This window comes from Telopea speciosissima, chromosome 11 (assembly GCF_018873765.1).
Source record: "Telopea speciosissima isolate NSW1024214 ecotype Mountain lineage chromosome 11, Tspe_v1, whole genome shotgun sequence".
NCBI classification, from domain to species: Eukaryota; Viridiplantae; Streptophyta; class Magnoliopsida; order Proteales; family Proteaceae; genus Telopea; species Telopea speciosissima.
Genome location: NC_057926.1, coordinates 54,743,222 through 54,757,652, shown reverse-complemented (window position 1 = coordinate 54,757,652; position 14,431 = coordinate 54,743,222). Strand labels below are relative to the sequence as shown.

The 14,431-nt window shown below is 38.3% G+C and overlaps 1 protein-coding gene across 2 annotated transcripts; it reads left to right on the top strand.

The window, feature by feature from the left end:
• Window positions 1–7,778: 7,778 nt before the first annotated feature.
• On the top strand, window positions 7,779–10,942 carry LOC122646611 (probable auxin efflux carrier component 1c). Of its 2 annotated transcripts, XM_043840197.1 has the most exons (7): window positions 7,779–8,742; window positions 8,815–9,064; window positions 9,164–9,410; window positions 9,527–9,612; window positions 9,954–10,111; window positions 10,410–10,486; window positions 10,583–10,942. In XM_043840197.1, exons 1-7 carry the CDS (start codon window positions 7,894–7,896, stop codon window positions 10,647–10,649), a joined length of 1,734 nt encoding a protein of 577 aa, XP_043696132.1. In that variant the 5' UTR covers window positions 7,779–7,893; the 3' UTR covers window positions 10,650–10,942. The 2 variants fall into 2 exon arrangements, with proteins under 2 accessions (XP_043696132.1, XP_043696131.1); XM_043840196.1 differs by having other exon boundaries at window positions 7,779–9,064.
• Window positions 10,943–14,431: the final 3,489 nt, after the last annotated feature.

The window sequence follows — 14,431 nt, the reverse complement described above, 5'->3', positions numbered from 1 at the left end:
CCAAATCCCTAATTAAAAGTACAACCACAAATAAAAAAAAACATGGGTCCATTTTCATGGTCCAAAATCAGTGGCTGAGAGCATGGTTTTAGACTTTTAGTGCATAGTATTAGATCAGGTATCAATCACTTTTAAAACCGATATGGTATTGACACGGATCAGCTGTATTGGACGAGTTACCCTTGTTTTTCCTTAAGTAATAGGTTTTTTTGACTATTTCAGCCTTTGTCCATTCTGTTTAACTGATATGATATCGACCAAGTATCGATATTGATCAAGTGATCACCTTCAAAACCTTGCAGTATCAATCATATCAGACAATCTCATACTGATTCCTCAAACCATGACCGATACCATATCTCAATAAAGATACACTGTGAGATGGGTCTTAATAATTTACATTTTTTTCTCTTATATTTTAATCGTCTCCTCTCCTCTCTTCCTTTTTCTCCCACTTCCACTGTCTCTCCAGCGCAAAACAACCCTAATTGATCGTGATTCCATATATAATGGCGACAACCGCATCAAAAAGAGTACAGAATATTTTTTCTGTTTTTAACCCACCTAAATCTTTCAAACGCTAACTGAAGTTTTTTTATTTTAAAACCATATCAAAAAAATTGAAAACTATACGGAGCTTTTCAAACGTATACGAACATTTAAGCTTGACGAATTTTTCAAAAGTACACGACCTGTTCAAACCCCAATTTAGGCGAATTTTTCAAAAGTACACGAACTTTTAAAATAAGCCCACGAATTTTGCAAACGTGTCCGAACCTTTTAACCGATTTTTTATTATGGAAATTGAAAAAATCTGGACGAACTTTTCATCCGAATATTTAAACCCTATACTGGCAACGTACAAACCCTAAAATCTTGCAGTCTGCCCTCTTACAACAGAACCTCCTCTGACTCGCCATTCTCTTCATGGGTTTGGCTCGAGATTTAGGGCTGGAGAAGGGTACTTCTTTGGGTGACCGAAAAAAGGTTTTCTTCTGTTACTAAAACTGTAGACCTGCAACCATGGCTGCCTAAAAAGAACTTCCGAGTTCCGACTCGCTCATCAAATTCTGTTAAATCAGGCGCTTATCGGTCAGACATATCTAATGTAATTGATTTGCTATATCTAATCCCAAATTTTAGGTCGATTGGATCAGAGTATTGAGAGAGATTCTCTCTTGCTATAATTCTGGTTTTCGCCTTGGGGGTTATTGACGCAAGGAAGAAGACGACTCTTCCCTTTCCCCACGATTCCTTCTCTCTGAGTTTCACTCTTGTTGTTCCATATATGCCCTTCTCTTTCTAGTTAACTCCACTAATCTTTTTACCTTATTAACTCCTTCTATTACTTGGGCTTTTTTCAATCAGATAGGCCGATAGCCCAGTTGAGTTCAGTTTGAATTTCACAGACTGAGTTTGAAAAGTGATTTTTTTTTTTTTTTTTTAAGCTTATAGTGGAGAAGATTACATGAGTCGTGATGCCGAAATGCAGATTCCAACATGCACCCTGAGATGTGGGACTCCACACTGACACACTCTCTCATTATTCTAACTCATGCAGACGTTACAATTATCTATATTGCTATTGGTGTGAAGTGCAAATTCCTCCCAAAACTGGCATCGTGGGGCATCTTCTCCCTATAATGATTTAATATACAATATATTATATGTTACGTAGGGAAAAAGAACCCAGGAAGGCAGTGTGGCCCTTGCACCCAAATACAAATGGGCACAAAAATGACCGCCTTGCTCCGGTTCTCATGAAAGGCAGAAATCTTATCCCAGTTGATGCTTCCATGCATGCTCGCAAGCGCTGCCTTTCAAGGAACCCTCTCCCTATTTTGTATTAGATATTACAGTATATGTTTCATGACAGATAAATACATACTTGGGCTGGACCAAGGTTAGTGAGCAGCCCAGCTCAAACCACACTTTGAACCTCTAAGGCTAGATGGGCTAACTTTCGGGTCTGCTCCATCTGGTTTCATGCTTTCTTTGTTTACGGTGCAGTCTAATCTAAGGACTAAAGCAGCATGATTCCTATTTACTTGAAACAATATGAATAAATATTCTCTTGTTTTACTTCTCGCTTGGATAGTGTTGGAGTCTAAGGTTGTGTTTGGTATGTATTCTTAGAAGAAATTATGGGTATAAAATGTATTCTAAAATCCAATTCTTCTCTTTTCTCATTTTACAATACGTTCTAAACCCAAAATCTATTCTAAGAATGCATACCAAATACAGGGCGGTCATTTTGCCCACCCACTGTGTGTCAGGGCGTGGCCCTTGCGCTCACTCAGTTACTAACTTTAGTATCTTTCTATCACACATTAGTATCTTTCTATCACTAGGGGGGGGGGGGGAATCTTCAAAACCTTTGGTTGCGAGAGAAAATAAAGGAAAAAGAATAAAAATTTCAAAAGTAAAAAAGAAACTTTTTTGTTATCATTACACCCACATGATTATATTATGAATTCCAAATCATTCCATATATGGTTATAAAGATTTATTTTACTTTGCATCTAAATTCTTAGTATTTGAAAAATTAAATTTAAATTACATCTAAAAAAATATCATCACTAAAATATAGTAAAATTTTTAAGTAGTTTATAGAATCATATTAGATCATGTTTACTAAAGTTTTCTTTTTAGGTTTAAAATTTTTATTTTCCTTCCTTTTGATTTCCCTTGTAGCCAACCTAACCAAAGTAAAAATTGTTTTGGGGAGTCACCCATTACAGAGGAGGCCCTAAGTAGGTTGGACTTCAAAAACTAATAAGTTCTTTAAAAGAAGACAATGAAATAGAGGAATTAACCGTTTACCTCCCTCTTCCCAAATAAAAAACAAAAGAAGAAAAAATTAAAAAATTATAGGTACACCTCCTATACTTTGTCTAAAATTAAAGTAAACCCAAAATTTTCAAAAACCTGCTTGTACAGTCTTACTGGGTCTTCCAGGTCAAGAGCCTTTATAAGGTGTACCTATCTAAAGAACATATCATTTATTCGATAGTAGTTTGAAGGAAAAGTAAGTCTCACCCTTGTTCTCCAATCCACTGTACTGTGGGACTCAATCTTACAACATTCTCACATCATTCTCCACGTCAAACAAACGGGCCATTTTTATTTAAGTGTTATGTCTATCTCTCTCCCCATCCCCCACCCCCCTAATGTCCTGTTCCACGTGCCATCCTTGTTTAAGTGTGGTTATCTCTCACCCTTTCTATTATGATGAAAACGATTTGAGAGAGAGAGAGAGAGAGAATTCTAAAGTCCAGCAGGCAGACAAAAAGAATAAAAAAAACAAAGAAAAATCCATATCTAACCAGAGATTTTCAGCTTTCATCAAGGAAAAGAGCAGAAAGCTCTTTGTGTCCCCATAAAGCAATAGATTCCCAAATGCCACTAAAGAATGTCAGCTTGATTTATCTTTGTTATATCATAAAAAAAAAAAAGAGAATTTCTTAAACCAAAACTTGATTTGTACAAAAGCAGTGCCTGAAACCTTTACAGATGTATACAAAGACTAAAACCCTTTCCCCAAATGCTCTTTAGAACTGAGACACCCTTTCCTTCTTTTAATATTGGTATTTATACATCTAGAGACAACCAAGTACAACACATATTGACTGCAACAGTTCATATCCAATATTTTCTTTTTTCTTTTTTGGGGAAAGATTTCATATCCAATGCGAATATAACAACAAACTCTAACAGCTACCTGAAAATAGGAACCGAAATCAGATCAGCTTCTGTCATTGACCAAACAAATAAGGGAAAATCTACTGATCTTATGTCTATCTCCATTCCCCACCCACCCCAATTTATGAATGTCCTTTCTCTCCACTTCTCCTAGAGTTTAGTTTGTCTCCAGGGAGCCTACCACGCCCCAGGGTGTTGCTAGCCATTGGGCTGTGTCACACACATCCCTAGGTGTGCATCGAGATGTGTGCGACACAGCTCAACCATTGGATGCCCCCTGACAGCACCCTGGGCGCTGGGCTCCCTGGAGACGATCCTGATCCCTTCTCCTATGGTTTTTTTAGGCTTGTCCCTCGCTCTTTTAGCTCCTTCAATAATCAAAATCATATCACTCCTAATGATCATACTTGGTCACCTCATCAAACCTCACACTCTCCTTGTCCAATTCCAAGTTTCTAACAAATGGACATCTCCTTAAATAAGGATTAAGTTTTCCTTCATCCATTGTGAAGATATTGATTTGACCATGTAATTGAACCTCTATTGTATGAGGTTGAAATTACCCTTCCCTAGTTCAATCAAGGGGTCAGATCGCATAGTTGAAGAGATTCTTTCTTCACCACGGATGAAGAGAAATTGGATCCCCTAATCAAAATTCAATTTTCCGACAATATACATAACAACTTTGAGATGAATCTGATCTTGGAGAATGCTTGCCCCATGAACATGCGCAGAGGTCGACGCTCATGATCAATGAGAACATTATTGTACCGTGGTCCATGCACACACTTAGGTAACCCACATTATCTAGAGGATTAAAACTTAAGAGCCATGTAAAAAGAATTTTTATCCTGTGCAGTTACTGCACAGTGCAGTACTGCATCGTGCGGCGACTGCAGAGGTCATGTGCATCATGTGGGGCCCGTTGTGGCACATGGCCTTTGCTGCGTCGCATGATGCAGTATTGCACCGTGCAGTAACTGGAGAGGATAACGATTCATCTAGAAAAGACAAGCTAATTAACAAAAAATATTGTAGTCCATCTAGTAATCAGGAGGATTAATTTGGTAACCAAACCTTCAATTTTAATCCCTTCATCGAGAATCCCCCCCCCCCCCACTTAATTTATAGTTTATTCATAATTCAAATTAAAAAAAAAAAAAAAGTGTAACAATGCAATTGGAACAAGGGGGACCAAGGTGGTGTCATTTGTGTCCTCTTGCCCCAAATTCATTTCACGATTCAACTCATTCAGCCTTGGTTGGCTTCAGTAATTTATCATTTCTTCTCTCACATAGAAAACATTTTTAACCCACAAAGTAACAAATGGTTGGGTGTTCCAATGCAACACCAAAGGAACGGTCTTGAATCGATCCATTACCATTGAATAATGATTCATCAGAATGTTTTTATTTTTATTTTTGGTGAATGAAAAATCTATTAAAGAAAAATATTAAAAAATAACAACGAAATCAACACTAAGCAAGCCTAAAGGGGGACCCCAATAGAAGATGAAAACAAAATAATTAAAGATGATACATCAAAAGCTAAGGTGGAAAAAACAACCATAATGAGTGGATTTGCTTTACTCTATTACGTGCCTCTCACATCTCTTCTTTCATTCGTCTTTCCTCATGATTTCTACATAAAGAAGAGAGGGGTTAGTGCATGAGGGTACTCTTTTCCCCATCTGATACTATGTAAGTGAGTGAGTGAGTTTGAGAGAAAGAGAAGAAGAATGTGTTTTCTTTTTCTCTCATGCTCTTCGTATTGAGTTACAACGTGATGATGTTCATCTTAAGGGAAGAAGGGAAGTACTATAATTTTTTCTAATATTTATCACGTCAGATATTTGAGGTGAGAGTATGAATTCCTATGAATCACCAATATTTGATGAGTTGTTTTTTTTTTATTATGAAAAAAGGGTTATGATTTTTCATTTCGATTTATTTGTCTGTTATTTATCGTAAGCTAGCATCCTATATGTGTCTATCTATCTCTTTCTCTTTTTAAAATGACTCTCTTACCCCTCAAAAGAAGAAACACCGCTAGCATACTCAGTCTTTTTCCGTTATTTATTTATTTATGCATACTTGATTGTCCTTGTGTTTCTCCTTCAACTTATACAAAGGTTTGAAAATTTTGTTAAGTATTTCCAAAAATAGAAGTAATCAGATTCGATGTTGAATTGATGGAGCCCCAGCCCACAATGCCCATAATGGAGAAAGTTGTATCCGATAACAATCTTTCTCTTGTTACTACTATAGAGCAACACGTACGCGCGTGAAGGATATCTAGCTGATTATTCTTTGCAAAAGAGAATCTATGTTTAAGGAAATGATGTTTCATTTGGCTTAAAGTGTAGATCTGGAAAAACTCGAAATAAAAAACTTTTGCCAACAAAAAAGATCATTTGAAAAGATACTTTGTTGTGGTGCTTTGAAGCCGTAATTTCTCTTTAATCATCTCCACAAAACACGAGAGTAGTATCCATCATTATGGTATGGAGGCGGCAACAGGGCTGTTTGTGTGTCGGTTCAGGCCAGGCCCGGCCCCGACTCGGGTGGCCCCGAAAATAACTAATTCATCATTTATCAATAGAACCACAGTAGTTATAAATGGGTATTCCTGGAAATAACAGGCCAGTTCTGGTAATCAAAACTGAACCGGGGGAACATGTGGGTGGGCACTCTCCCCATTCATTTGTACCTGGCAAGGAAAAACTGAAAAACAACAAATAAAAAGGGGAATTGATGTACACATTGCCTCCCGTGGTTCTTGAACTGTGAGGCACTCTCTCTTGTGTGTTCATTTGTTTGGCATGGAAGATGTGAAAAACATGTAGAAAATGTGTATATCTCTCCTCGGCTTAAAAGAAAATATATATAGGAAAAGGAAGGAACAATAATCGATGCTGAGTATGGGCGTGTACTTACACCTAGACACTGTCTGACACAAAAAGACCGCTGCAACCTTGGACCTTTTCACTTTTCCAAGAAGGTGTGGCAGTCTTTTTACACCAGGCTGTGTCGGAGCACAATTACACACCCACACACAATATCGGTTAACCTTCTTACTCCAAAAAAATATTTATAAAATACACAGAAGCAACTCAACCTTGGTTTAAATCAGATCGAAATCAGATCAACTAGGGTGGGTGAGGAATTGGTCCACATATATTCTAACCCTAGTTCTTGGAAGGGGACCGGCCAAGCCAGATTGACAAGAATTAGGATCAGCCTTGGCCATTTCAATCTATCAAACTATCCCTGATTTTAAACTCTGAGTTAGGGTTATCAAAATTAAGACTAAATCGGGTAAATCGATCTGAATCGAGATCTTATCAGTCCGGCTTCGAATTGGGGTGCTACGACCACAAAACTGAACTACAACAGAAACGAAAGAATCCGACATCTAATTAAGCTGAAACCAAATCAAAACTGAAATCAAACCGATCTACCCTATTAAGAAACTGATAACAACCCGAAATCCATTAAAAAACCAGATTGTTTAACAAGTTTATACTAATATGTATGTTAAATCAAACCCAAACCAGATCAAAATCGAAAACCGACCCAATAACAAACCGATTCAAGAAACGGATACTAACTTGAAATTGGAACCAAACTTTTCTTACTGGATTGGTTTCGGATTCATCATTCTCACACCAAAATCGACTCAACCCGAACCAAAATCAACCCAACCCACCGATTAAACAACAACCCGAATCAAAAGTGGAGAAAAGAAAGAGATAGGCTCTCTCTTTTGGTACGTACTCTCTCTGTTGCGGCAACTTTAGAAGCCTAAACCAAAGCTCTCCACAGAGCGAAAGAGAGAGAGAGAGAGGGAAAAAAGAAGGAAAGGAAGGGAAGGGATAAAAGGCAGGGGAGATGGACATATAGGTCTATGCTTTGGAGAATGGTCTGCTTACACATAAACCCACTTCTACAAAACCAAAACCAAAAACACCATAACACATGCTCCCCCTCGATGCCATCAAACCTTCCTCCCCAGCTCTCTTCCCTCACTCCCTCTTAGCTTCTCTCTTTTTTTCTCCTTTACTCTTTGCCTCTTCTTGTCCTGCTTCTTCTTCTTCTTCTTTCTCTTCTTTCTCCACATCTCCTTCACCTCCCTTTTTAACATCAGTAGTTCGTTAAATCCGTTAAAGAGTTAGTTAGAAGTTTAGTGAAGATGATTACGTTATTAGATTTCTACCATGTGATGACTGCGGTGGTTCCTCTCTACGTGGCCATGATCTTAGCTTACGGCTCTGTAAAATGGTGGAAGATCTTCACACCTGATCAGTGTTCCGGCATCAATCGTTTCGTTGCCCTCTTCGCAGTTCCACTCCTTTCCTTCCATTTCATCTCCACCAACGATCCTTACTCCATGAACCTACGCTTCATCGCTGCAGACACTCTTCAGAAGCTCATTGTCTTAGTAGTCCTCTTCGTTTGGTCTATTTTCAGCAAGCGAGGTTGCCTTGAATGGACCATCACACTCTTCTCTCTCTCAACCCTTCCCAATACACTCGTAATGGGTATTCCTCTGCTGAAGGGCATGTATGGAGAATTCTCAGGTGCTTTAATGGTTCAAATCGTGGTGCTTCAGTGTATCATTTGGTATACTCTCATGCTCTGCATGTTCGAATACAGAGGAGCTAAGATGCTTATCACTGAACAGTTTCCAGACATGGCTGGTTCAATCGTGTCCATTGCTGTTGATTCTGATGTGATGTCGTTGGATGGTCGAGAGCCTTTGGAGACTCAAGCGGAGATTAAGGAAGACGGAAAGCTTCATGTCACTGTTAGGAAATCGAATGCTTCGAGGTCTGAGATCTTTTCACGGCGGTCTCAGGGGCTTTCGACGACGCCTCGGCCGTCTAATTTGACGAATGCGGAGATTTACTCTCTGCAATCGTCTCGGAACCCAACACCACGAGGGTCGAGCTTCAATCACACCGATTTCTATTCAATGGTCGCCGGTGGTCGAAATTCCAATTTTGGAGCTGCAGATGCTTATGGACTTGCAGCTTCAAGAGGGCCAACTCCCAGGCCGTCAAATTACGAAGAAGACAATAGCGGCAAGGCGAGGTTCCATTATCATGGAACGGGTGGGACGCATTACCCTGCACCGAACCCAGGCATGTTCTCTCCTCCTGGATCGAAACCTTTAACTGCTGCTAATGCTAAGAAGCCTAATGGGCAAGCGCAGCAGAAATCTGAAGAAGGGGCTAGAGATCTTCATATGTTCGTGTGGAGTTCTAGTGCATCTCCAGTTTCAGATGTGTTTGGAGGTCAAGAATATGGAGTTGCAGATCAGACGCTCAAAGAAGTGAGAATGGCTGTTTCCCCTGGAAAAGGTATATAGGTTGATTCATTAATTAATGGGCTTTAACTGATTTTCCTTTTTTTCAGTTCTGATTTTGATGTGGGAGTGTTTTTTGTTCTTGGGTGATTAGTGGAGAATCACAGGGAGAACCAAGAAGAGTACTTGGACAGGGACGAATTCAGCTTTGGGAGCAGAGGAGTCGTCGACAGGGAAATGAACAGTGGAGGACGCAAAGCAGGGGACAACAAAGCCAAAGCCATGCCACCAGCTAGTGTCATGACGAGACTTATTCTGATCATGGTGTGGAGGAAGCTCATTAGGAACCCAAACACCTACTCCAGCTTAATCGGCATCATCTGGGCTCTGGTTTCATTCAAGTCTGGATTCTGGAAGAACTAAATTAAGCTTTTTTTTTTTTTTTTTTTCTTTTCTAATCTTCTTCCATTCCATTTCATGACTGTAAAGGACTGAGCTGTTAAGCTTATGGATGCAGATGGAACGTTCATATGCCTGCCATTATAGCAGGATCCATTGCCATACTGTCGGATGCAGGCCTTGGTATGGCCATGTTCAGCCTGGGTAGGTTCTTCTTCCTTTTCAAGTTTCAAATCACACAAAGCCCCAAAAGAATCTCTTATCTCCTTAGCTACACTACACTGTCTGTCTACTGTGTCAGTCTCTTTAATTAAGAATTATTTTACTGTTCTCTGTTCTCTGTTCTCTCTGAACTTGGAAGAGAACAAAGAGAGAGAGAGAGAAAGCCACAGATAGTCAGGCACCCCCACAAGGGTGAAATGATGATCAGTGTCCAGTGTTGATGATGAAAAGGGTGTCTTGCACTGTGATTTTTTCTTCTTGTACAGTGTATGGCATGGCACTTTTGATACCTTTAATTGACAGAGATTGACAACTTTGGACAGGGCTGTTCATGGCTTTGCAACCGAGGATCATAGCATGTGGGAATTCCATTGCAACTTTTGCCATGGCGGTGAGATTCCTTACAGGACCAGCTGTCATGGCTGCCGCTTCCATTGCTGTTGGGCTTCGGGGTGTCCTCTTACACGTTGCCATTGTACAGGTCACTCCTCTCTCATTTCCTCTACCCCTCCCCTCCCCACCCCTCACCTTCTGACATTTGGAATCCATTTTCTTCTCATTTTATAATTCCTCTGACCTCTGCAAATAAAGAAAAAAAAAAAAAAACCCACAAAAATCTGAGAGACCCACTTGAATCCCCTCCCCCTTGTTTTTGTTGAACTTTATAAAAATGAAAAACCCATTATGCCCAACTGCAACTGTTGGAGATTATGTTCTTAACATTTTTAGTTCTTCTTTGTGTGTTTGGTTTTGGTGAAAATTGATTCAAAACATAACAGGCGGCTCTCCCACAAGGAATCGTCCCCTTTGTCTTTGCCAAGGAATACAACATACATCCTGAAATTCTCAGCACTGCGTGAGTGCTTCTGATACTTTCATCAGTCAATATTCTCTCCATTGATTCATTTTTCTTATTATTTTCTTGATGATATGATGTGGGTTTTGCTTTCAGTGTCATATTTGGGATGCTAATAGCATTGCCAATAACACTTGTGTACTATATTCTACTGGGGCTGTGAGTCATTGAAGGGAAAAGAAAATTATCTCGAGAGTCATGATATGACCCCAGCACCAGAGAGAAGCTCAAAGGGAAGCCATGGATGTGAAGGAATGAATTCAGAAAGCAAGCAGCAATGGAAGATGAGAAAATGTGGGTCGGAGAATGTACCAATGATCTGTGCATCTTCTTCTTCTTCATCTTTTGAATGGGTAGGTTGAATGGGTAGGTGGGTGGGTGAAGGGGGTTTCTAGTAAAATTGTAAAATCATCTTAGTTGTATTCAAGTATTCTCAATCAATCCTTTCTGGTCTCATTTTCAAGTCATTACCTCTCACTCCTCGTCCTACAATATGTCAATATTTGATAGTACAGAATTACAGAGACAAAGAGAGAGAACAAAAAAAAAAAAAAAAAAACAGGAAAAAGAGAAAGGGAAAGTAAGAAGGGATTTACTTGATTGAAGATAACAATGATGATAACTTACTGCTTTTCATTATTTATTACTTTTAAAAGAGTATTCTTTTGTTGATTTTTCTAAAGTTAGTCCTATCTATCTTTGAGGCTGGGGGAGCTTCCATTAATGAAATTTTGTCGTTGCATGTTAAAGTGAAATGGTAACCTTAGCTGATAAACATGGACTCATGAAGAGACTTGTTCTTATTTAAGATAGAGATGAGAGCTTTAGAATGTAGAAGTGGTGATTGTGGTGGTATTGGTGAGATGAGAGCTTAGGGTCCCCGCCATTAACTAGACAGTGTATTTGATTTGATATGGACTCCTTTCGCATATTTCTCGACAACACTCCTTCTTTATAGTGTCTCTTCTTTTGTAGTTCTAGTTTGGCTCTTCATTTCCAGGGTCATGCTGACATTTTGCCACTTTTTTTTTGTTTTTTTGTTTTTTTGTTACTAGGATCTTACAAAGTCTCTCTCTTCTTGTAAACTGTTAAGGTTACGTTTGGTTAGTTCCCCAAAGCAGTTTTAAATTTTAGGGTTAATTATTCTTAGGAAATTTGACATTTAGAAAAATTGTGGATGAGATACCTCACATTTGATCTATTAGGTTTAGGGAATCTCACATTTCATAAATATTATGTTGGCAGGTGCCTCACGTTTCTTAAATGTTATGTTATGGGGTATTGTGTCGGAAAGAGAGAGAAATAAAAGGAAGAGAATAAATTAAACTAAATCAAACCTTAATGAATCATTTTTCTAAGTGGAATGATCTAAATGCCGGTGGGAAGGAGTTTCTAGAGATGGAGATATGGGTTGAATATATGAAAAAGAAGTAACCCAAACATAATATATCAAAAATGAGATATCTTAAGCATAGTTTCTCAAAACATTGGATATCCTAGGTGTAATTTAACCAGTTTTTTTTATGGTGAACCAATGCTTTCTCTCATCCTGTGAAAGTTGTGTTTGATTATTTCTATAATTATAATAAGAAAAGTGTTGATAATTTTGATTAATTAATATAGAATGTCTGATGTTCCATTTATAGTATGCATCAAATTTAAAATCAGTAACAAGATAATGGCCTTAGAGCTTCACTGTCGAGCTGTGCTTAATATATAGATCTGATCACTTTCCACATCCCCAAAAACAAATGAAAATACTCCGAAATTTAGATCGATTACGATAATCATATGGACATCAAATCTCATATCTATCCATTAGAATATTATCGATACTTCCTCAATAAAAATAATTTTTCATAATTAACTAAGGTCATTATTTTTTACAAGGACATTGTGGGATGCACTTTCAATGGACAAGATGTTTGCATTATCAATCATTTGTTAAAATTTCAGTCCAATATAGAAAACTGTCAGTTTGAAAATTTTTATTTTATCTGGTATGAGAACCGTTCAGAAGGTAAGGGGGTGGGTGGGGGAGTCCATATATAAATAAAATATTGAGATGAGATGCCAAATTTGACATGTGTTTTATTTAAAAAAGTTCCTCGTGTAGCCAAAAATTCATTTGCGATTTCATAAGGGTATTAAGGCCAAAGATATGCTAAGATTGAGAGATTAGCACCTTCATCTACATATGAGGTTTTGTGTCATGGAGCCTCTTGAGTGACTCATTGTACACATCCTACTATTCCTTGAGTCCTTGCAGTGTCTAATTTCGTCAGTCGAGGTGAACAATTTCTACTAATGAAAAACACATGAATTACTTATCTAATTTGATCTTATTTCCATTGTAGTTGCACATATGCATGTGTGTGTGTTGGGTACAATATCTGGTAATCCGTTGCTTACATTTATGGGCTAATTCTGAAGGACCGTTAAGAGGCAATAGGGGTGGAGACCTAGAGGAATCAACCCGCCACCTTGTGTGTCATCTTCATTATTTGGCCTTCGATGAATTTGCAGCTCCATAGCAGGGGTTCGAGGGGTAGCAGTCCAGAGAAAATTAGGGCTATATGTGTATTTCTGTAAAGTATACCTATGTAGGGTTTCACTATATATTTGTAGTGAGATGTTTATTTTTAATAATTAGTGAGAGATATGAAGACGAGTGGCTGTAACCTATTCTCCATATTGATAGTGAAGTAGGTCTCATCTCACCATGGACGTAGATAATCTTGCCAAGCCACGCAATTCCTTGTCTGATTGTTGTTTGCGATTTCCATATCTTTCTACAACATGCATTTGTTCCGTTCATCAAACAAATAATTCAAGGCCAAATGTTATCTGTGCCGGTGGTGCAGGCTGTACCCAGACACATGGGGATGGGCAAAATGACCACCCTACTCCCCCTGAATGGCAGACCCATGTGACTGGGTGGCACAGAGAACATCAGCTCATAATTCAATATTTGTTTTTGAGTTATAAATGTATTGTGGAGTATCTCATGATCGACTTATTACTCTTCATGAAACTAATCCCACGCAACCCAGCACTGTTGTGAAGTAATAATTAGATCTTGACAATCGCCACATAACATGAATGCATGCGTGTACTCTACTGTTCTAAGTTCAAACTAAGAAAACAAAAAAGAAAAGGTTTTCTCCTCTCCTATCAAATCTTGTGTGCATGTATTAACCACGGATAACTCTATTATTTCTTCCACTTTGCAGCCGCAATACAACAACTTGAATCTTTAATAAAGCTGCTAGAGAAGCCAAGAAGAACCATTGGAAATTTGAATATAAATTCACAGTAGAGCATCATGGAAAGATTCACCTAATTAAGGGTCAATACTAGTGATGATGTTCTTCAAGAAGAACTTCAGAAGGTCTATTCCATGTAGCTTCATAGTCAGAGAGAGAAGAAAAAAGATAAAAGTAGAAAGATGATGGCTATTCAGAAAATTTGTGGGTGCATGGTGGATTATATTATATATGCATGGTTATGGTTTATTAGGGTTATAATTAAGCAGGTAATTAGTGATAAGACTTTCCCATGAAAGTAGTATTAAGAAGATTATGCTCAGAAATTGAGGTCTAATGGAGGATAATTAATGTTAATTAATGCAAAAACAAGTTATGAGTTATGATGAAGAAATTAGGAAAGGGAATCCATATTAATGTTTGGATAGTGGAAGCATCACTGACTCTGGCTGTGAAAGGGAATATAAGTAGTAGGGCAGGGTTTGATGTTACAGGATCCTCATGGGATTTCAATACCATATTATTGCTATGCGGATAAATTGCTAATTAATTTGCTATTGATTCAGTACTGCAGTATCTCAAAGTTTCTTAGATTTGTTGGAAATTCGGATCTGTATCGCATCTCTTGAGTGATTGCCTATTTGGTTCACATGCATCTTTGTCATTGCGTGTTAACCAG